Here is a 24,142-nt window from a genome sequence, read left to right on the forward strand (position 1 = left end):
TTTTTGAGAGCATTTTTGAGATTAATAATGTGGTGTTTTTTTGTTTTTTTGTAGGAATTAAATGAATTTAAAGAAGTCACATCCTCTGTATTTCCAAGGTGAGCATTTTAAATATATTTTTCCAGTAATAGTGTAGTCCTTAACCATATACTTGTCATAAAAACATCAATTCTTAAACTTTATAGTTTTTTGGTTTGCCCCTTTCACTCAATTAAGTGTTCAGCTTTATACAGGTGCATCTTATAAAAATACAAAATCATGAAAAAGTAAATTTATTTTAGTAATTCAATTAAAATATAACTCCTATATTTTATATAGATGCGTTGCACACAGTGATATATTTCAAGCCTTTCTTTCTTAAAATTTTGGTGATTATGGCTTACAGCTAGTGAAAACCTAAAATTTAGTATCTCAGAATTTGAATATTACATTAGACCAATTAAGATTTTTAATACAGAAATGTTGGCAGTGTGGGCAGTTGCCAGGTTCTGCTAGAAAATGAAATCTGAATCACCGTAAAGCTGGTCAGAGGGAAGTGCTCTAGAATTTCCTGGTAGAGGGCTGCGCCGCTGACTTTGGACTTGATAAAACACTGTGGACTAACACGAGCAGATGACATGGCTCCTCAAATCATCACTGACTCAGTGTGAAAACTTCACACTGGACATCATGCAACTTGGAGTCTGTAAAACGAGAAGGGTGCACCGACCTAGTGCATTACCACTAACATTTTATTATAATTAAAAACCGCATACATTATACTCAAACACATGATTTGGAACCAATCTCCTCCAAGACTGCTGGAATGCACTAATGATGCAAGGATACCTGGTGGTGTCCGTGTAGGCCTGGCTGATTCTTTTTGAGGTAGAACCCTCTTTCTCAGAGCCATTTTTCAGTATATTTGGATACCCATGGTCCTGAGGGTGGCAGCAAGACCTTAGGTTGTGATTTTAAGGATTACCTAGACCACTTACCTTCCCGCATTCCGTTTGAGTCCAGGAGAAATACTTTTTTGGGCAACATGGGTTCTGTGTCACTCCACTCTTCTTCCAGACTCTGGGACCTTGATTTCCAAATGAAAGGGAACATTTTTCCACAGTCTGATCTGCTGGTTTTGGTCCACTGTTATCAAGTCAGCGCAGCCCCCTACCAGGGAATTCTAGAGCACTTCATGCTTCCCTCTGCTGACCAACTTTATGTAAATGCTGATTTTATTTTTTTTCACACAGGACTTGGCACCTGCCCACACTGCCAAAAGTACCAATATCTGGTTTTACTGATCATGGTATCACTGCTTGATTGGCCAGCGAACTCGCCTGACCTAAACCCCATAAAGCATTTGTAGGGTGTTGTCAAGAGTAAGGCCCCTTTCACACGATTGGACCAATCAGGTCAGTCTGTCCATTTTTCAGACGGACCTGATCAGGCCACCCATTTTCAATGGAGAGGCTGTCAGCGGAGATGTCCGCTGACAGCTGTCTGTCGTCCGATGCCATGCCGCATTGTTGCAGTAATTCATGCAAAAGGTGCCCCAACCAAGTACTGAGTGCATACTATATTGTACGTGGACATACTTTTCAGTAAGCCAAAATTTCTGTATTAAAAATCTTTTTTTTTTTTTTTTTTTTATATTTTATTGGTCTTATGTAATCTAATTTTTCTGAGATACTGAATTTTGGGTTTTCACTAGCTGTAAGCCATAATCATTAAAAGACAAATGCTTGAAAAAGATCACTCTGAAACTTCTATTGTATATAGATGTTTCACACACTTTTTTTAAATGAATTACTAAAATTTACTTTTGATCTTATTTTTAAAGATGGACCTGTAAGTAAAAGGTTCGCTTCGCTCACAATATAAACAGCCATATTTGTGGTCACTGGTGGTGGGATTGTGACAAGCAATATATTCTTTGCAAGCTGCATGGTATTTTGTATTGTTTAAAATTCATTTCTAGAAGGTGAGCACATGTGTCTATTGTACAACAATTATGTACATTTAAAGTGATACTAAACCTATAATGCTTAATTGCCAATATCCCTTCTATTTATGTACAACATTCATGCCACTATTTAAAAAAAATAAATCTAAAATAAAAACTCATTGTGGTTCAGAGCTCACATGACATTTCCCAGGTCTTTCCTGGTCTCAGCAAGGAGTTCCTAGTAAATATGTAGTATTCGGTGTCTGTACTGCCCTAATTGGTGCTGAGCCCATCACATTACATCTTTCAGAATAGAGAGGTAAAATGGCAAAGGGTTTTATACCTTCATACAAATCTATATTTCTCTATCGCTCATTGACAGACGTAGTCTTCTTGATTCTCAAGAGCTGGGTTATGTTGTCTCCGCAGGAGTAGGACTAGGACTAGGCAGAATGACAAAACGTTCTGGCTCCACCCTAGGGGGCAGTCCCTGAGGGTATATCCTCCCTCTCTCTGCTACAGGGAATCAGTTTTTTTCTGTCTAGTCAGGAGTAAGGACCTAAGTTCCTTGCTGGGATCTTTTGGTCCTGGCAAGACTTTTTTTCTTTAAGAAAAAGACATTTTTTAGGTAGTTTTCTCCAGTGTTTTTTTCCTGTGAGATCTTCAAGTAAAAATGCCGGACTGGGCGACACTTGTGGTCACCCCAGCCGGCCTACGAGCGCGTGCAGACCATGGCATTGCGCTTGGTCGGCCGCGACATATTCAAGTAAGTATGCGGGGCCGGGCGACGGGCTGGATGTTGAGATCCAGTGGTCACCCCGGTTTCTGCCTAAAAGCGCGTGCAGACCAGTGCGCTGAGTCGGCCGCAACGGAGTCCCAGTAAAGGGACTGACTTTGCGAGTTAAAAGCTCGCTTGGACGCCAGGTACCAGAAGAGTCGAGGCGTCCACAAACCCCCACCCCGGTGGAGAGGGTATTGTGAAGAGAGGGTGCCTGTCGGTTCGGTATGGTGAGTAAACGTTCCCTTTTTTCCTCATTTATGAGGCAGTATATATTATGGGCCCCTCCATACATGGTCAGTATATATCTGATACTTACAAGTCCCCCTTGTAATACAGCATGTTTGTGGGAAGTGGACTTGGTTCAAGAGCTAACACTCTACCCAGCAGACTGTAACATTACAGTAGACATAGGAGGTATAATCCTACCTTATGTGCAGTGTATCTCTGTAGATCCATATGTCACCTCTCAGCAGAGTGCAGGTGGATGTGCTGGGAAGACTATATCGGCGGTCCGCCGCCATTTTGCCGTAGACCGAATGCATATATGTCCTCAGGTCACGCCGGCCGCCATGTTTTTGGAGTCTTATGTCTCTTCTATGGGGGCGGCCATGTTTTGTGAGCCCAGCTTCCTCGTGGAGGGCTGGGAACGCCGGAAGGCGTACACAGGGGGCGGAGCCACGCCTTCTGCCCGGGAAAAAGCAAACAGCTCCTTCCAGTCTGTGTAAGACAGACGCTGACTGCAGTTGGTTGGAAACTGCACTGCATCGGTTGGTGAGCCTTGGGGGTCCCTCTCTCTCTCTCTGGGATCGAGAAGCAGGTACTCTGAGGGGCGCTATTGCGCTAGGGGGAGACACACAAAAAAAAAAAAAGAAAAAGTTTTTTTGTTTTTGCTGGCAAAAGTGTCCTGTATTAACATGGACCCTGCCACTCATGTATCTCCTCCGGATCCCCTCGAGGGGTCTGCGGGATCCTCCAGCACCCCATTGACAATTGAATCTTTGTCAGCTATTATGGAAACTTTTGTGTCCCGGGTGGAAGTGGCTTGTCAGGGACAGGGCGCAAGAAAGCGACCCCCGCCTAACCCCTTATTATCTGAAACCTCGGATTCAGACTCTGAGCCTATTTCTGCAGTTGCAGGTACTTCATCTGGTATTGGTGTCTCGGGTCCTGTCTCTTCAGACAGTGAGGAGGATGTTTCGGCATCAGCCATAGCCCGAGAGGAAGCGTTGGTAAACGCACTCATTGTATCTGTTCAAGAGACTTTAAGGTTACAGGGTATTCCATCAGAAATAGCTGAAACTGAGATCCCCTTTGGGACTAAAAAGCGCATCAAAGTAGCAAAGGTTTTTCCATTGCCCAAATGTTTTGGCAATCCAATCGATGAAGAATGGCGTCTGCCAAAACGCACTTTTAATATTTCTAAACGCATTGACAGGCGTTATCCGTTTGAGGAAACCCTTATTAAGAAATGGACAGAACCACCTGTGGTGGATTCACCAATTGCTAGATTGAATAAAGCCACGGTTATTCCTTTAGAAGACGCTCCGTCTTTTAAAGATCCAGTGGATCGCAAGATAGAAGCTATGTCTCGCACCATGTTTTCCTTGATTGGATTAGCTTTCAGGCCAATAATTGCTATTGGTCTGGTTTCGCAGGCTGTAACTGAATGGACCAAGTGGTTACGCCGGGACTTAGAAGAAGTCCCTCAGGCGGTATCAGATTTGTTGGAACAAATGATACAGGGGTTACAGTTTGTATGTGATGCGGCGTTAAGACGCCACTCCATTAATGGCGCGAGCATCAGTCTCAGCAGTGGTTCTCAGGCGTACACTGTGGCTAAAAGGTTGGATAGCCGACCAAGGTTCCAAAAAAGCATTGGCTAATATCCCCTTTTCAGGAGAGCGTCTATTTGGAGCCAACTTAGATGAGATCATTAAGGATCTCACCGGTGGAAAAAGCACCTTTTTACCGCAAAATTTTAAAGGTAGAGGAACTCGTCAAAGACGAGGGCCTTCTTTTTCTGCTCACAAGAGGTTTTTTCGTCCAGCGGGTGAAAAAACTAAGTCCTCCAAAGCTCCTGCAGGAGGCGTCAGGGGTCGTTGGTCGGGCAAGCAAAAGCTTGCCCCCTCCAGACCTGAAGATAAACCATCCAAAGCCTGAAGGTGCGCCCCCACCCATAACTGGGGTGGGGGGACGTCTTCGCCGGTTCCCGGATCCATGGCTTTCCAGAATCCCGGACAAATGAGTTTGCGAAGTCATAAAGTCAGGGTACAAGATCGAGTTTCGATCTCTCCCACCGGCGCGATTCTTCCCTTCCAATATCCGACTATCTCCGGATCGTCTAGAAGATCTGCAGAGAGCAGTCACAGATCTACTACAACAAGGAGTGGTAGTCCACGTTCCTGGGACAGAACGGTTTCAAGGGTTTTATTCAAACCTGTTTACAATACCCAGGAAAGAGGGCAAAGTGCGTCCAATTCTGGACTTAAGAGCACTCAATTCTTTCGTCAACATAAGAAGATTCAGAATGGAGTCCATTCGCACGGTAGCAGCCTTCCTGCATCCAGGGGATGTCCTAGCGTCCATAGACATCAAGGACGCCTATCTTCACATTCCCATTTTCGCAGGACATCAGCGTTTTCTACGCTTTTCCGTAGAGGAGAACCACTATCAGTTTGTGGCGTTCCCTTTCGGTCTCGCCACGGCTCCGCGGGTCTTCACAAAGGTGTTGGCCCCAATGTTGGCACTTCTGCGCCAAAGAGGTATATCGATTCTAGGTTACCTAGACGATCTTCTGCTTCATGCAGAGTCTCCTCAGACCTTGCTACAAAACATAGAAATTACTATGATTTCTTTACAGGAATTCGGGTGGCTGGTGAACCAGCAAAAGTCTTTTCTGGTTCCCACCCAGAGGCTCGAATATCTGGGTCTAATTCTAGACACAGTCAGGACAAGAGTGTTCCTTCCGGTAGGGAAACTCCGAAAGATTCAATCAGCAGTCCAGTTGTTACTGTCCAACAGCTGGTCTTCCCTTCGGACTTGCATGAGGGTTCTGGGGTTGATGGTGGCTTCATTCGAAGCAGTCCCATTTGCCCAGTCCCATACCCGAATTCTTCAGCAAGAGATTCTCCTCAGATGGAATCGGAATCCGGAATCCCTGGACAATCAGATCCGATGGAGCAAACAGACCAGAGAGTCTCTGGTTTGGCTTCGGTCTCCAATGCTCAGCCAGGGAAAGTCATTTCTGCCAATATATTGGACGATAGTGACCACGGATGCCAGTCTATCCGGATGGGGAGGAATTCTCGGTCAATTATCTGTCCAGGGACTTTGGTCCCCGGAAGAATCCAGATTACCGATAAATGTATTGGAACTGAGAGCGATCAGATTTTGTCTGATTCACTGGACCGAGCAGCTCCAGGGCAGCCCGGTTCGGATCCAGTCGGACAATGCCACGGCCGTGGCTTATGTCAATCATCAGGGGGGCACCAAGAGTGTCCGAGCGGCCAAAGAAGTGGCTTGCATTCTTCGCTGGGCGGAACGATTTGTTCCAGCAATCTCTGCGGTGTTCATTCCGGGGGTGGAGAATTGGCAGGCAGATTATCTCAGCCGTCAGACCCTGGATCAGGGGGAATGGTCCCTCCATCCAGACGTTTTCCACCAGTTGTGCCTACGGTGGGGCACCCCGGATGTGGATCTGTTGGCATCACGATTCAACAGGAAAGTTCAGAGATTCGTGGCTCGCTCCCGCGATCCTCTAGCAGAAACCGCAGACGCACTGATCGCCCCGTGGGGGCAATACCAGCTAATATATGCCTTCCCTCCTCTCGCGTTACTGCCAAGACTTCTTCGCAGGGTAGAGGAGGAAGGAATCCCAGTAATCCTGGTAGCTCCGGACTGGCCTCGTCGAGCTTGGTACGCCGACATGGTCAGACTGGTGGCGGACGTCCCATGGAGACTTCCTCTCAGGGAGGATCTACTGTCTCAGGGACCGATCTTCCATCCTGCTTTACGATCGCTGGCTTTAACGGCCTGGCTATTGAGACCCAGGTGCTGAAGGACAAAGGTTTGTCAGCTTCAGTTATTCCTACTCTAGTTGAAGCAAGGAAAGCGACTTCCAGAAAGATTTATCATCGCACATGGAAGTCCTACATTGCATGGTGTGAACCTTTGGGGTTCCGTCCTCGGTCTTATTCGATTAGTCGAGTATTGGCTTTTCTGCAACAAGGGGTTGAGCAGAAACTGGCCTTGAGTACTATCAAGGGTCAGGTCTCAGCATTAGCCATCTTCTTTCAGAAGCCTTTGGCTACTCATTCCTTGGTGCGGAACTTCATCCAGGGGGTGCGACATCTGGCTCCGCCAGTGCACGCGCCGTTACCCCCCTGGGATCTTAATTTAGTGTTGGTTCTTCAGAAACCTCCCTTTGAAGATATTAGGGAGATTCCTCTACCCACGTTGTCCCAGAAGGTGGCCTTCTTGGTGGCTATTACTTCTGCACGCAGGGTGTCAGAACTGGCCGCATTATCTTGTCGTTCACCATATCTGGTGGTTCATAGAGATAAGGTGGTTCTTCGTCCGAATCCATCCTTCCTACCAAAAGTGGTTTCAGAATTTCATCTGAATGAAGAGATTGTATTACCTTCCCTGTGTCCTAAGCCCAGTCATCCTCGGGAGTTTGCGTTACACTCCTTGGATGTGGTCCGGGCGATCAGGGTATACTTGAAAACGACAGACTCGTTTCGCAAGACGGATTCACTTTTTGTGATCCCAGATGGACCCAAAAAGGGGTTGCCTGCATCTGCCGCGACCATTTCCAGATGGATCAGACAGACGGTAGTACAGGCTTATTCTATTAAGGGTCGGGAGCCCCCGTTCCCTGTTAAGGCGCACTCCACTCGGGCATTTAGTGCGTCATGGGCCTTTCGCCATCTGGCGTCAGTGGTCCAGGTGTGCAAGGCGGCTACCTGGTCGTCGGTGCATACCTTCTCTAAACATTATAAAATTGATGTAATGGCATCGTCTGATGCCTCATTTGGCCGCAAGGTTTTGCAGGCCGCAATTTGAGGAGACCAGTGGTCTACCTCGAGGGTTTTTTTCCGTTGGAAAATTTTTTCTTTTAGTCTCATTCTTTGTTTATAATGAGCCTTTAAAACTTCTAGTTTGGCACCGGTTGGGCCTACTAGATTGGATTTGATTTTGTCAATCCCACCCCTCATTTGTGGCACTGCTTCTGGATGTCCCAGCTCTTGAGAATCAAGAAGACTACGTCTGTCAATGAGCGATAGAGAAAAATGGATTTTTGTAAGAACTTACCGTAAAATCCTTTTCTCTTAAGCTCATTGACAGACGTAGTACCCGCCCCTCTATCATTGAGTTGGGTTGGGTTAAATTCTCTGTACTGCTTTAAACAGAACTGATTCCCTGTAGCAGAGAGAGGGAGGATATACCCTCAGGGACTGCCCCCTAGGGTGGAGCCAGAACGTTTTGTCATTCTGCCTAGTCCTACTCCTGCGGAGACAACATAACCCAGCTCTTGAGAATCAAGAAGACTACGTCTGTCAATGAGCTTAAGAGAAAAGGATTTTACGGTAAGTTCTTACAAAAATCCATTTTTCAAAGCAAATGGTGTGTGTGTTTTTTTTTCATTGATGTGGAATTTAAGTTGCGTGATAGTTTTTTTTCATTTTAGTCACACTAAAGAGATTTGGAGGTTCTGTCAATCACAGGCTGTGACACGATCTTGCAACCTGTGTCTGATTATTGGAGGCTTCACCTCCCTGTTGGTCCCAGCACATACACACCCCAATCTTAGCCCACCTGCATAAACTGAGGACATGGAGAAGGAGGGGCAGTGTAATATACCAGTGGGTACTGGGCTGCACAGATTCAAAAAAAGGGAAAGGAAGCGCTTAGACTAATGACACCTACTGAGGATATTTCACTTTGTCACCTGACAAGTTGCCCCAGTGTAAACTGAGCCTTTAATTAGGTTTATGTGGTATTTAATTAATTTATTTGCACTCCTCTTTAATAGGAAGCTACAAATCCCTGACAGCCTTTGTGGCTGTCGGCTTGTAATTTTAATTATCTACCGTGTGTGTGTTTGCTCTACTTATACTTTATTGACCTGGTCAGCTGCAGCTCTGCTCTGATGTAAGCCTTCTGCCCATTACCGCAAAAGGGTTAAAGCGCTGTAAGTACAGAACACTGCAAAAAAAAAATGTGTATTATATCCTGTTAGGAAAACCCAACTGCAGAAATTCTTGCAAACACTAACCGCGTTAATAACAGTCCCAGTGCAAAAGTTCATAAACCAAAGAGGCTCCAAAGTGTCAAACACATATACAGGGTGAGACAGTCAAGATAAATGATCCGGTTGAATCAATCTTGTATGTTTGATATGTAGACACTTGCATATGCATGCACCATCGCCTCACCTCTGTGGCCCCCTCGGTATTGCCCACGTACCTATAGGAGACAACCATGTGCCAAATATATAATTCAACTAGCTCCAGCAGCGACGGATCACTTTTGCTCCAAATGGATCCTTCTGAGATCTCTGTCCACAGATACCTGAGCTTCGCAGAAGGATTTCTTAGATCAACTTCTCTGGGGTCATATGGTCTATCCCAAAGTATTGAGTTTTTATGTTTTAGTAAAGGATCCTTTAGAAGCTTCTTGTCCCCTTGACCATCAGTCAAGGGGACAAGAACTTGGGGTAGAAGATCAGCAGATATCTCCCATCTGGCACATGGTTGATCTCCTATAGGTACGTGGGCAATACCGAGGGCGCCACAGCGGTGAGGTGATGGTGCATGCATATGCAAGTGTCTACATATCAAACATACAAGATTGCTTCAAATGGATAATTTATCTGGACTGTCTCACTCTGTGTATGTGTTTGACACTTTGTAGCATCTTTGGTTTATGAGCTTTTGCACTGGGACTTTACTCAGAGTTTTTCCATTAGCGCTGTTAATGTTTGCAAGTATTTCTGCGGTTGGGTTTTTGCTAACAGGATATTATACACACACCTTTTTTGCATTATTTTTATAACTTTATAAAAGTTATAAAATTATTTTTTTAAAATTTAATAATTTTAGTTTGTTGCAACGCAACCAGCACTACAGCAGTGAGTGAGGTTTTAATAGCTGCGGCTGTTGGTGCTTTTTACTCCTATTTTTTATATAGAAGTACAGAACACCATTTGTTGAACCTTACAGAAATCCAGTGAGCTCCTAAATTCCTGTTCAAGCTAATGCAGTGCATCTGCTACCCTGAAATCTACAGTGAACACAACTACAGAACATGATCATTATGTTTGAGATAAGGATAATACATAACATCCCCTTATATTATGCCGGAGAAGTATTTTCTAGTTCAGCGGAATAGAATTGTACAGGGCTGATAACTGAAACTGTTTTCACAAGTCTTGTGGTCTTTTCAATAACATGCCTTCCATTTTCAAGTTGGCTAATCTGTCTTTCAGAGTCCTGGATACCAAGCTTATGGCAACTACACAACCTTTTAAGGTAACATTCCAATATTTTAGTACTTGTATAATTTGATTTTATTGAATAGTTTGGCTCCATTCTATAGTTTTAAGAGCTGCATGTAGTTGAGGATCTGAAGCAAAGATGAACTATGAGTATTAGCAACAGTGCTTGAGTTCATGTCCTGTTGCAGCATGCACTACTGTTTTAAATTTTTATCCATGATAAAACTTGTGGATTAAGTAAAGTAAGATTGTAAAACATTTCAATAATTTTTAATTTGTAAGAAAGCGGAACTTCACTTTTGTTAAGGAAAATAACTTTTCCCTCTGTGTTGTATGAACTGAACATTACAAGGATTATAACCAACTTTGTTGATTCCTAACTTTTTTGTTTTTTTTGTTCTGAGGAAATTTCTTTGTTTCTCTGTCTGCCTATGCTGAGTTTGTCTAATGGAAGTGGTTTCATAATTAGCAATTGGAGCACGAATGGGGAAATCTACTGGGCCTGCATCCCTTTAGATGTGTTCCTATTGGGAGTATATCACCAAAAATTACAGGGGATGCAAGAAATCTGACTTGTATCTTAGGCAGATTTCTGGGAAAATTGGGTGAGCCAATCCCAAGCAGGAAATGGTTCTGGGGTGTGTTCAGTACACCTTTTGTGTACAGAAAACCTCCAGGTAGCCATATTGCATTGCATTTTCAGAAGATTATAGCAGCTGCTGATGGAAAAGGAACAGTCATTTTTAATAACATTCAATCACAATATAACTTGTGTCGCAAATATGTTGTATATGCTATATTCATTCTTTTTTTTTTTTGTTTTTTTTTTTTCCCCCTTCCCCCATGATAGGAGTTAACCTTTAAGGATAAAGTACAAAACCACACTCAATGAGTCATCCCCTTAGATTTAATCAAAGTAGTCAACTTTGACACAGCCCCTGACTTAAGCCACACCCCAGTGGTGTTTTTCACCTCAATTGGGCTTATTCGTAGCCCAATCTTGGTGAAACACATCAGAGAAGCTTGATGGAAGGGCTTTCATGGAGTGGGGTTTTGTACTTTTTTATCCATACTATACTTGCTGAGCTAGATGAGCGTTCTTTTTGGCACCCAGAACGGTAAAGGACCCAAAAAGTAAGCTTGGGAGTTGAAGCAGTTGAATTTGTCTTTTAACTTGCAGTGCTATATAGTGGTGGTTTTGGTTTTAAAAACCCTGGCAAGATTTAACTTTTCCTCCACTCCACAAATGCTATAATAAAATATTTACAAAAATGTGAAGGGTGTACTCAGTTTCGTGAGATACTGTGTTTACCACCCCTCATATTTTTCTAAATATTTTATTTTTTCACTGAGCTGCAGCACGGTGGCAAAGACCATACAGCAGTTCAAAAGGTCAGGTTCCACTCAGGACAGGCCTCGCCATGGTCGACAAAAGAACTTGAGTGCATGTGCTCAACGTCCTATCCAGAGGTTGTGTTTGGGAAATAGACGTTTGAGTGCTGTCTGCATTGCTGCAGAGCTTGAAGGCATGGGGGGGTCAGATTTTCAGTGCTCAGACCATACGCCGCACACTGCATCAAATTGGTCTGCATGGCTTTCGTCTCCAGAAGGAAGCCTCTTCTAAAGATGATGCACAAGACAGCCTGGAAACAGCTGAAGCCAAGCAGACTAAGGACATGGATTACTAGAACCATGTCCTGTGGTCTTGAGACCACGCTAAACCTATTTGTTTCAGATGGTGTAAAGCGTGTGTGGCGGCAACCAGGTGAGGAGTACAAAGGCAAGTGATGTGCTGCCTACTCAAGCATGGTGGTGGGAGTGTCATGGGTCTGGGCCTGCATGATTGCTGCTGGGACTGGGCAGCTACAGTTCATGGAGGAAACCATGAATGCCAACATGTACTGTGACATGCTGAAGCAGAGCATGATCCCCTCCCTTTTGGGACTGGGCCCCAGGGCAGTATTCCAATGGAACGACCCCAAACACACCTCAAAGATGACCACTGCCTTGCCAAAGAAGCTGACTGTAAAGGTGATGGCCTGGCCAAAAATGTCTCACGACCTAAACCCTATTGAGCATCTGTGGGGAATCCTCAAACGAAAGGTGGCGGAGCGCAAGGTCTCTAAGATCCACCAGCTCCGTGAGGCCATCATGGACGAGTAGAAGAGGATTCCAGTGGCAACCCTTTGAAGCTCTGGTGAACTCCATGCCCAAGAGGGATAAGGCAGTGCTGAAAAATAATGGTGGCCACACGAATTGACGCTTCTGCCCCAATTTGGACATTTTCACTTAGGGGTGTATTCACTTTTGTTGCCAGCGGTTTAGACCTTAATGGCTGTGTGTGTTTTTGAGGGGAAAGCAAATTTAAACTTTTATAAAAGCTGTACACTCTACTTTACATTGTAGCAAAGTGTAATATCTTCAGTGTTTTCACATAAGATATAATATATTTACAAAAATGTGAGGGGTGTACTCACTTTTGTGCGATTGTGTGTGTGTGTGTGTGTGTGTGTATATGTATATATATGTGTGTGTGTGTGTGTGTATGTATGTATGACCAAGTCTGCATGCACCTCCCCGCCACAGTGCTGGAAGTGGTAAAAAATAAAAAAATGCTGGCTCTACAGTGTTATCCTATGTTCATGCAGATAAGGATGTTTTAGAGGCATATTTTAATTTTGTGTTTTAAGACCGGGGGGAAAAAAAAACAAAGTTCTGTTTTTTTCTGTTTGAGAGCAATTTTCTGACAGAATGCTCATAAGCTGTCCTAAAAGCGTCTATACTCTCCACTCCTTTTCGAAAATGCTCTGAGCAGGGTGTTTTTTTTTTTTTTTTTTTTAAGCCCGTATGCATTGACCCGATTAGTGAATGGGGGAACAATGAATGGATCAGCAGATTCAGTCTGTGATACAGGGATAATCTTTAAACTTTTCATGCCCACCTCTTCTACACAAACTTCTACACAAACTAAGTGACCCGTACATTAAACTTTTCACTAACCTTATGAAGTACATGCTAACAGTAACGTTCATCCCCACCCTGCCATTGCATGTGACCAGTGCATTAACCCCTTCACCGCCCTCTGTATGATCTGTATATTGAAGTAGAACTGTAGGCAAAACTTTTTTTTTTTTTTTTCCCATAGGCAAGGGATATTAATTTTTTTGCCATCTATGTCCCATTGTGATTGTGGAGATTTCCCTTCACCTCCTGTCCCATAGCCAAACAGGAACGGAGAGGAAACCTCAGCAAATAAGAGAATTTCTTAGGGTCCCCCAAAGTCACCAGAGCTAGTGTCCCTATTGGAAGATTTCCCTCTGTTACTTTTCTGGGAACAAGCCAAAATTTAGAGTTTTTTTTTCTTTTACTTTCACCACACTGCATAATGGTAAAATAGAGAGGTTGAATCTCTTTAACGGGGGCACAGTCAGCAATACAACATGACAGGTGTTCTAATCCCTCTCCGCTCCAAAACTGATAACTGCCTTTTAGTCATACATTCTCAAATGCGCTGTGTTTAACCAGTTGGCACTATTGCACGCAAATATGGGGCCCCTCGGCTCCAAGTTCTTAGATCATGTGGCAGCCTATCATGGCGGTCACTTCACCATAAGCCCCCCCCCCCCCCCGGGAATCCAAACCCCTTAAAGGGGCCAGCAGAACTAAAGGCAAACATTTTTTTTTTCTTATTTTGGATAGAGGGGAGAGGGATTTTGCAGGATTTTTCTTTCCCTACCTGTTTGGCTATGGGAGGGACAGGAAGTGAAGGGAAATCTCCCCAATGGGACACAGATGGTAGTAAATTCTGACTGGGTTCAAACTTCCCTTGCTCTATCCAAAATAAAGAAAGTTTTGCCTAAAGTTATACTTTAACATCCCAGAGTGACGGGTCACGCTTGTGCGATGCGGGAAGGCTGCGAATTCGCAGCCTGTTCCCGCATCGCAAACGCACATCTGGCAGTTCACACTGCCATATGCGATACCCTGGGGGTGTCAATGAAATGTTAACGACACCCTCAGTTTGATAGCAGATCGCACTGCGATCTGACAGTTCGCACAGGATCAGATCGCACAAGTGGGAACCACTGTGCGATCCGATCCTGATGCGGCTGAAAAAATGCCTCGTGCGACTTTAGCCATACGAAGTGTATGGCTGAATTCGCACTGCACATCCGATCGCATGTAATAAAGGAGCAGTGCGCTCCGATATTACATGCGATCGCCGCACACGCGGAAGTGTGAACCGGCACAAAGTTGTACTTTAACATCCCAAATACCAGCATGATTCTCTGTTTCCCAAGGGGCAAAAATGAGATCACCTTTGGGGCAAACTCTGACTCAATAGAATATATCAAATTTGGGTATGTTGCATTACTGGAGTAATTCAGTCAGATTATCACCACACTGCAAAATGGCCTGGCAATAAGAGGTATTATACAGGCTGGTACTCAAGCAGTTACATTTTACATAATTTTTATTATACATTTTAAATCCACATGATAGTGGAGCAGACCAAATACAGCAGTTGCCTGTGATGTTGAGAAATGTACATCTGGAATTAATTGTTTTCTTTTTCGTACACCTAGGAAATAATTTATAATACATCCCTTGCAGAATTGGAAAAGAGATTAAAAGAGGCTCCTTTCAAACCTCCTAAAGTTGGTAAGAATTCAAAAAACAGTTGGCTTCTGTCATCTCTACCTATTAAAATATGTAATTTGGCTTGTTTAAGAAACTGCATTTTCAATAACTGAGCTCAGCTAGATTTCATAAAGCCATTAAGTTTATTTATGGTGTATAAGCACTGATCTATCTTTTAGTTGTATATAATGGCCGTTTCTCAAAATCCATTTTGTAAGTCCTACTTTAGATGAAAGCATGTCACTATGGCCTTACAGCAGTTTCTTTTTCAATCTACTTATGGGTATTTTTATTACGGTACTGTGCTTGTATGACAGTCTGTTGTAGAATGGTATATATTTGGTAAAATGGAAAGTTGTGAGACTCATCAGTGGTTGCAGCTTGGGTTTCTCAGCTTGTCACTGTACATTACTACACATTAAAGGCAAACTTCTGGTGTTTTTTGGTGAAGGAGAATCTTTAATTTGGGGTCAGCTACTTTATTCTGTCCAACTGGTAAAGTGTCTTCCAGAGCTTTCTTTGCTCCTTCTTCTTTTTTTTTTTTTTTTGTCTTTCTTATATCGGGCTACCCACACACGAAGTTTCAGCTTCATACAGCATTCAAAGCAAAAACTGCTTCCTGGGAATATAGCATCTCACATTGGGCTAGACAGCTTTTTAGCCTAGAATGCAGACTCTCAATCCCCTAAGACACAATGGGGTTGATTTACTAAAACTGGAAGTGCAGTATCTGATGCAGCTCTGCATAGAAACCAATCCACTTCTTCAAAGTTCTTTTTTTTGTCACTGCCTAATTGAACAAGTTGGAAGCTGATTGGCTTCCATGCAGAGCTGCACCAGTATTTGCACTCTCCAATTTTAGTAAATTGACCCTAATGTGTTCATTCTGCTCCTGCAGCAACAGTAACTTCAGAGGTTGACCTGGTTAGTGCAGACACACTTGACCCTTGAATCTGCTGGTCCCTAGCAGCAAGCGGTGTCCTCAGGAGGGTGCAGCCCTGAACCACAACCAGCCCCATACTAAAAGTGCTATGCGCTGATTGTCCATAAAACGAGAAACCAGAGCTAAAAGCTTCATCCCACCCAATACTCTGAAAATCTTCCGAGCTCCAGGACCCTTACCAATATATACCTAAGCCGGCGACCACTGAAAGGCCAGTTCTGTCCTTGTGAGAAACACGTTCTATTGAGAATTAAAAATCTTGTGTGCTACGGCTTTAATACCTTGTTAAAATGTTTAGGGAAAAAGGTATCCTGTAAGCTGCACATCGCTGCAAGTCAGGTGTAGAAGTGTTAACAGGCTCAGCCTGGGCTCCAAAAAGGCCATACCCCTAACTATTTTGCTCCGCCCCTGGAGCAAATGCATCTTTAAATAAATACTATAGCATAAGTATAAAACATCAAGCTTACAAAAAATGTAAAATTCATACTGTATAAACGAAAAGCAAACCTTGCAATTATAAATTAAGTTTTCTGAAATTATACGCTGTAATTTCAATTTTCACACTTTCTTGACCAAGTCCTAGATACCCAAACCAAATGTAGCAGTGTGATTTTTAACTCCTGTATGCATGTTAAAATTTGGCAGGCAAATTTACATTCTTGTCAAGTTAAAAGACTTGCGTGCATATGTTTGTACGTGTGTGTGTGTCTGTTTCGGAATGGTTAAGGATATGACAAAACAAGTACCTCAGCAGACAGTATATGTTGGAGTACAAAAGCGGGCAGTAAGTATGTGCAGTAGAACAGTGCGGAGGTTTAGGACAGCGTTCAGTATTCAAGCAATGTGGTGGTTAGGAGTACATAATGCAAGACAACAGGCAGTGGAGAAGTATGGTGGATATGATGAAGAAAAACAGGCACCTCTGAGTAAAGACTGCAGTATTTTTATTGGCAAACAATATTAAAAACTTACATCAAGGTAAGTAATTGTGAGGGAGGTGGGTCCTTCCGGTGTGCATGTGAAGGCTTGAGGCTTGGGGTCACCGTATGCATCTCAGTTCTTCCTGTTCCTGTCCAGCAGGAAGTGGCGTGGTGTCACTAGCATGAAACTGAGGCTGAGACCGCAGGATGGAACGCAGGGTGAGCCGTACTGGCCATCCACAGGATCTTCTGGCGTGACGACGACTAGTTTCCGAGCATGCGCACTGCAATGGAATACCAGCGCGTGCTCCTTTTTCAAGTCAGGTGATAGGAAGGGGAAAAAATGAGGACCAATTTATATGCTTAGGACTAGTGTCCTCTAGTGGGGAAAAGAGCGAAGTGCTATCGCGGTTGAGTAGCACTATTCCATGCAATGGCCATATGTGCACTCTGGGTCCCTTTAGAGGTCTAAAACGTCCAGAACATTCCGACTATACAATTTAGACTATGCAAATTATATCAAACGGGGTACAATGCATTAAGAATTATATATAATGAAAATAGAAAAATGAAGAGGGAATTAAATGGAATGGGGCAAGGAATGACTTGCTGTAGGATCAAACGGTGGGGGGGACAAAAAAGAAACAAAAAAAGGGGGGGGGGGAAACGGGGATAAATGCGGGATCTAGTTAGTAAATAAATAAAATAAATGAATAGAAATTAAGAGTAAGGAAACAAATGAGGGGGAGAAGTAAATAATCAAAAGATGAAATGGTGCGTTCTAATGGGCCCAAAGGAAATTTGATAAATAGGAAAAACAATGAAATTAAGTATGGAAATAAAAATAAATCAAATAAAAAAGTAAATATGAATCGATATGGGATAAACCTAAAAATGGAGACAACGGATGAGTGGAAATGAAAACGAGGATGAGGAAAAAATTAATAAAAATAAGTGAGTCAAGGTAGCAAATGAAAGCAAATAAATAAAAATATAAATGGAGAAAAATAAAGAATAAATAAGAAAAAATAATAATAAATAAATAAAAATATACAAAAATGAAATGGGAGTGGTGATGAAGCTGTGTGGGGGTAGGGATAAATGATATGATGGGAGCAGGGGAATTTTGACTTGGTTATAACTGGATGGATGCAACTGGAGAGGTATTGGAAGGGGAAAAAAAGAGAAAGCCGAGTAGGCCAAAAACAGAAAAGCTAGAGCTGTAGTGGATACATTTAATTCTGAAGCCGAAAGATTTCATAAACTCTGAACACGAAACCTTTTGGATTTATTCCCTTAATACTCTCCCCCAATGGATTGAACGAAGAATTAGATGTTTCTCTTACGTCCTCTGACAGTCGCTGTCCACTCAGTCTTTAGCAGGCTATGCATACGCCCAGGCCTTGCAAACGACCTGTCCTCAGGGACAAAGCCTGCGAAGTGGCCACTTCGCAAGGATGTCTTAACTGCGGCACGCCGCGTGTTGCTAGAATCCTGTTTGGCTGACGGCACCCCCACCGCCCGGGGTGGGAGGCTTCCCGTTGCAGAGGGGCACCCGTGAATCCACATGGATCGGTGAGTAACATGCTACTCCCTGTCTATACATTGTATGCCCGGGGGTGTGTGTGTGGGGCCTTCTCTCATGGGGATGGCAGTCTGTTTAGAGTCTGTGTGATCCCCTCATGTCTGTCTGTGTGGTCCCTGTGTCGTCCTCACGGTCCCTGCTGGGGCACTATTTGTCTATCTGTCCAAGGGTATGTTTTTTTTTTTTTTTCCCCGGGGTAAGCGGGGCCCTTCCTTTAAACCTAACCGGGGGTCCTTTCGTGCCTTTAAGGCACATGACAAGGGTGTATCCTTAAAGGCCTCTGGTGGCCAGAAGAATTCTTGGGCGGGCAAGGCTATAGCTGCCCACTCTGACACAGCAGCCCTGTCCGCCATTCAGGACAGATCTGTTCAGGAACTCATTCGGTCGGGGTACAAGATCGAATTTCAATAGCGCCCAGCAGACAGATCCTTCCCTCAAATCTTCATTGACCCCAGATCGTTTACAAGATCTCCAACGGGCGGTTCAGGATTTCCTCGCCCAGGGGGTGATCGTCCTGGTGTCTCATGGAGACATGTTTTTCGGGGGTTTTTACTCGTGTCTGTTCACGGTGCCCTGAAAGGAGGGCAAGGTGTGTCCGATTCTGGACCTAAAGTTTCTGAACCGCTTTGTGCAGATTCAAAAATTCCGTATGGAATCCCTCTGATCGGTGGTGGCATCTCTGAGCCCGGGAGATTCCTGGCTTTAATCGACCTCAAGGATGTGTTTCTACACATCCTTTTATTCGAGGGTCATCAGAGGTACCTCCGATTCGCAATCGTGGAGGAGCGATATCAGTTTGTGGTGTTGCCTTTCGGTCTTGCGCTTTCGGCTCCAAGGGTGTTTATCAAAGCTTTGGCTCCTGTTCTGGCCCTGTTGTGGGCGCAGGGGGTCGCAATCCTTGGATATCTGGACGTCGCGATCTCCTGTTGAGGTCGAGTTCCAGTTCAACTCTGTTGCGCGATCTGTCAACCATGGTTCAGACGCTCCAGGAGTTTGGGTGGGCCATCAACTTTCAGAAGTCGACATTGCTCCCCTTCAGTTCTTCTCCCTTCTCTGGGAATGGTCATTGACTCCGCCCATGCGAGTTTTCCTGCAGGAGGACAGGCTCCGGACTCTGCTGAACGAGGTCAGGTCCCTCAGGCATAACGAATCCTCATCACTCAGGACCTGCATGCGGTCCCTAGGATGATGGTGTCAGCCTTCAAGGAGATGCTGTTTGCACTGTTCCACACGCGATCTCTGCAAGCGGAGATCCTAGCCAGGGGGGACAGGCATCCTCAGTCTTTGGACAGGAGGATATCTTTGAGTCCCTGGGTCAGAGCGGACTTTCTGTGGTAGCTCCAGTCTCCGACTGACGGAAGGGAAATCCTTCCGGCTGTTATGGAAGGTGCTCACCACAGACGCCAGCCTGTCGGGCTGGGGTGGCGTTCTGGGCAAAATTGTCTGCCCAGGGCACTTGGTTGGAGGAGGAATCCTCCCTACCGATACATGCCTTGGAACTGTGAACGATCAGACTCTGTTTGCTCCGTTGGTGGGATCGTCTTCAGGGCCACCCTGTGCGGGTGCAGGCGGACAACACCACTGTGGTGGCGTACATCAATCACCAAAGGGGCACCAGGAGTGCCCGGGCAGCCAAGGAAGTGGCCGAGATTTTGCCGTGGGCCGAGATGCGGGTTTCGGCACTTCATATTCCGGGTATGGAACACTGGCAGGCCGACTATCGGAGTCGCCAGACCAGGGGGAATGGTCCCTACAACCGGAGGTGTTTCAGATGCTGTGTGCGCGATGGCGCGCCTCAAACAACGTGGGAAGGCTCGTGCTAAGAACGCGCGATCCTTTGGCAGCCGTCTCGGACGCGCTGGTGGTGCCTTGGAATCGGTATCGCCTGATTTATGCCTCCCCCCCCCCCCCCCCCATCCAGTTGTCACGGTTTTTTTGCTGGTTGGTTTCGGTACCCAGGTTAGTGGTCCTGGGGGCCCGGACAGGCCGCGCCGGTCTTGATACGCGGACATCATTCAAATGGTCGTCGAGCCTCCCTGGCGGCTCCCCTTACGAGACGATCTGTTGTCTCAGGGGCTGTTCTTCCATCCTGCTTTACAGTCGCTGGCTTTGACGGCGTGGCTGTTAAAAGCCAGATCTTGAGAGATCGGGGTCTCTCGTTGGAGGTCACTCCTACCTTGCTTAGAGCTCGGAAGGCCTCGTCCAGTGAAACTTATTATAGTTACTGGAAGGCCTGATTCGCCTGGTGCGAATCGCAGGGTTTTCATCCTCACTACTTTTCGGTGGCGAGGGTGTTAGCCTTCCTATAATCCGGTGTGGACCTGCGTCTTGCACTGACCACTGTTGAGGGTCAGTTATCTGCGCTGGCCATTCTCTTCTGTTGCCCCTTGGCATCAAATTCCTTGATCCACACCTTTATTCAAGGGGTGTGTCATCTGGCCCCCCCTCGGGAGGGTGCCCTTAACCCCTTGGGACTTGAATTTGGTTCTGTCAGTTTTGCAACGTCCTCCCTTTGAGAACATCCAGGAGATTCCTCTGCCTGCACTGACATGTAAAGTCGCCTTTATGGTGGTGATGACATCTACTCGCGGAGTATCGGATTTGGCGGTGGCAGTCCTATCTTGCCTCTCCCCCTACCTGGTGGTTCATAGGGATAAGGTGCTCTTGCGACCTCATCAATCCTCCTTTGCGAAGGTGGTGTCTGAAATGCATCTCCATGAGGACATTGTTTTTGCTTTCGCTGTGTGCGAATCCTAGGCATCCTACAGAGTTTGCCTTGCATTCCTTGGATGTCAGGGCGATCAGGGTTTACCTGTGGTCTACTGAATCCTTCAGAAAGTCTGATTTCTCTTTTTGTCCATCCTGAGTGCCTCAGAAGGGTATGGCTGTGTATGCGGCAACCATTCCTGTCTGATTCAGACGGACGATTGTACAGGCTTATTCGCCTAGGGAACGTGTTCCGCGCTTCCCTGTCACGGTGCACTTTTCTGAACGGGGGGTGCGTCTTGGGCCTTTCGCCATCAGGCGTCGGTGTCCCGGGTGTGCAATGCGGCAACCTGGTCGTCGCTGCACACCTTTACAAAGTTTACGAACTTTTTGTTTCGGCAGATGCCTCCTTTGGCAGCAAAGTTCTGAGTGCGGCAGTACTTTGGGGGAGACATGACGTTTTTAGCCTGTCCCCTCCTGTGGGGGTTTTCCCCCCTTGGGTATTTTACCTTCCAGGGTTTGTTCGCTCCTGTTGAGCTTTCCTGTTAACCAGTGGGCTACATTTCTGGTTCAGATAAGGTTCTTTTATCTGACCTTGGGTGCTTCGTTACCTTGAGACGGTTGCGTTTCCCACCCCCTCATGTCTACACTGCTTTAAGACATCCCATAAGTGAAGACTGTATGAGTGGGCGGCGACTGTCGGACGTAAGCGAAAACTGAATTTTTGTAAAATCTTACCGTAAAATTCCTTTCTCTGAGTCCTCTGACAGTCACCGCCCCCGCCCCTCTTTTGGGGTTCATGGACTTATCTACTGCTTGCTACCAAACTGAATTGGGAACGAGGCTAGCCGGGGGTATTGGACCAGAGGGTCAGCCACCTGTAGGTGTCTATGCAAAGTTTTTTGTTTTTTAACAATCTTCTGCCTAGCTTACTCCTGTGGATAAGAGGTCAATACCCATAAGTGAAGACTGTATGAGTGGGCGGCGACTGTCAGGACTCAAAGAAAGGAATTTTACGGTAAGATTTTACAAAAATTCCGTTTATCCACCTTTCTCTAATCAGTCAATTTATGTTCAAACCCAGGTACCTTATACAGCTATAGCTTTTCTGTTTTTAGCCTACTCTTTCTTTTTTCCCCTTCCAATACCTCTCCAGTTGCATCCATCCAGTTATAACCAAGTCAAAATTCCCCTGCTCCCATCATATTATCATTTATCCCTACCCCCACACAGCCTCATCACCACTCCTATTTCATATTTGTATATTTTATTTATTTTTATTTTACTTATTTAGATTTTATTTTTTCTTATTTATTCTTTATTTTTCTCCATTTTTAGATTTTATATTTAAATTTTTTTTATTTATTTATTTTCTTTAATTTTCTACCTCGACTCTCACTTTTATTTTTTTTTTTTTCCTCATCCTCCTTGTTTTCACTTCCACTCATCCGTTGTCTCTATTTTATTTTTAGGTTTATCCCATATTGATTCATATTTGCTTTATTTGGTTTATCTTTCCATTTCCATCCTTAATTTCATTGTTTTTCCTATTTATCAAATTTCCTTTGGGCCCATTAGAACGCATCATTTCATCTTTTGATTATTTAATTCTCCCCCTCATTTGTTTCCTTACTCTTAATTTTTATTTTATTTACTAGATCCCGCGTTTATCCCTGTTCTCCCCCCCCCCCCCCTTTTGATCCTACAGCAAGTCATTCCTTTCCCCATTCCGTTCAGTAACCTCTTCATTTTTCTATTTTCATTACATATTTATGCATTGTACCCTGTGTGATATGATTTGCACAGTCTAAATTGTATAGTCGGAATGTTCTGATACGGTTTAGACCTCTAAAGGGACCCAGAGTGCACATATGGCCATTGCATGGAATAGTGCTACTCAACCACAATAGCACTTTGCTCTTTTCCCCACTAGAGAATACTAGTCCTAAGCATATAAATTTGGTCCTAATTTTTTCCCCTTCCTATCACCTGACTTGAAAAGGCGCGCGCGCTGGTATTCCATCGCAGTGCGCATGCTCGGAAACGCGTCGTCATGCCGGGAGATCCTGTGGACGGCCAGTACAGCTCACCCTGCTTTCCATCCTGCGGTCTCAGCCTCAGTTTCATGCTAGTGACACCACTCCACTTCCTGCTGGACAGGAACAGGAAGAACTGAGATGCATACAGACCCCCAGTGGTGACCTCAAGCCTTCACATGGACACCGGAAGGACCCACCTCACTCACAATTACTTCCCTTGATGTAAGTTTTTAATATTGTTTGCCAATTTAATACTGCAGTCTTTAGTCAGAGGCACCTGTTTTTCTTTGTTTTTGTTTCATGTTTGGAGATTGCTTCCGCTCCCCAATAGGCTGGCCCTGAGTGCATGGACTGTTTCCTGTTTTATCCAAAGACTCTTATGATAGCCCCACTGGCTATCTAATGAACTAACTTTTATTTTAGTGCTATTAGCTTTGCGCCACTTTGCAATTTTTTCTTTCTTTTGATATGATGAAGAAAGCTCACAATTGGCCATGAAACCGCTTTTAATTCAATTGTCCAAATACTTGGTCCCTTTGAAAAAGGGGGGATGTCTAGGAAGAGCTGTAATTCCTAAACCCTTCCTCCGATTCGGATGTACATACCCTCAAATTAAACCTGAATATGCATTTTAAGCCCATGTTTGTTGAATAACTATAGCTTAAATGTTTTGGTAAATACGGGAAAAAAACTAAAATTGCGCCTGTGTCCAAATATATATGGACCAACTACAGTGGGTACGGAAAGTATTCAGACCCCCTTAAATTTTTCACTTTGTTATATTGCAGCCATTTGCTAAAATCATTTAGGTTCATTCTACTTCTTCATGAATGTACACATAGCACCCCATACTGACAGAAAAACACAGAATTGTTGACATTGTTGCAGATTTATTAAAAAAGAAAAACTGAAATATCACATGGTCCTAAGTATTCAGACCCTTTGCTGTGACACTCATATATTTAACTCAGGTGCTTTCCATTTCTTCTGATCATCCTTGAGATGGTTCTACACCTTCATTTGAGTCCAGCTGTGTTGATTATACTGATTGGACTTGATTAGGAAAGCCACACACCTGTCTATATAAGACCTTCCAGATCAC

At 44.5% G+C, this 24,142-nt stretch overlaps 1 protein-coding gene across 1 annotated transcript in view; it reads left to right on the forward strand.

Moving 5' to 3' along the window:
* The window catches only part of PARN (poly(A)-specific ribonuclease), a 327,504-nt gene that overhangs the window by 62,575 nt on the left and 240,787 nt on the right, over positions 1–24,142 (forward strand). The window contains exons 14-16 of the mRNA XM_082262315.1: positions 55–98; positions 10,198–10,240; positions 14,793–14,868. Coding sequence (XP_082118441.1) covers positions 55–98; positions 10,198–10,240; positions 14,793–14,868 — 163 coding nt within the window. The remainder of the gene's footprint in view (positions 1–54; positions 99–10,197; positions 10,241–14,792; positions 14,869–24,142) is intronic.

This window comes from Pelophylax lessonae (genome assembly GCF_965119305.1).
Source record: "Pelophylax lessonae genome assembly, chromosome: 6".
Classification (NCBI taxonomy): Eukaryota; Metazoa; Chordata; class Amphibia; order Anura; family Ranidae; genus Pelophylax; species Pelophylax lessonae.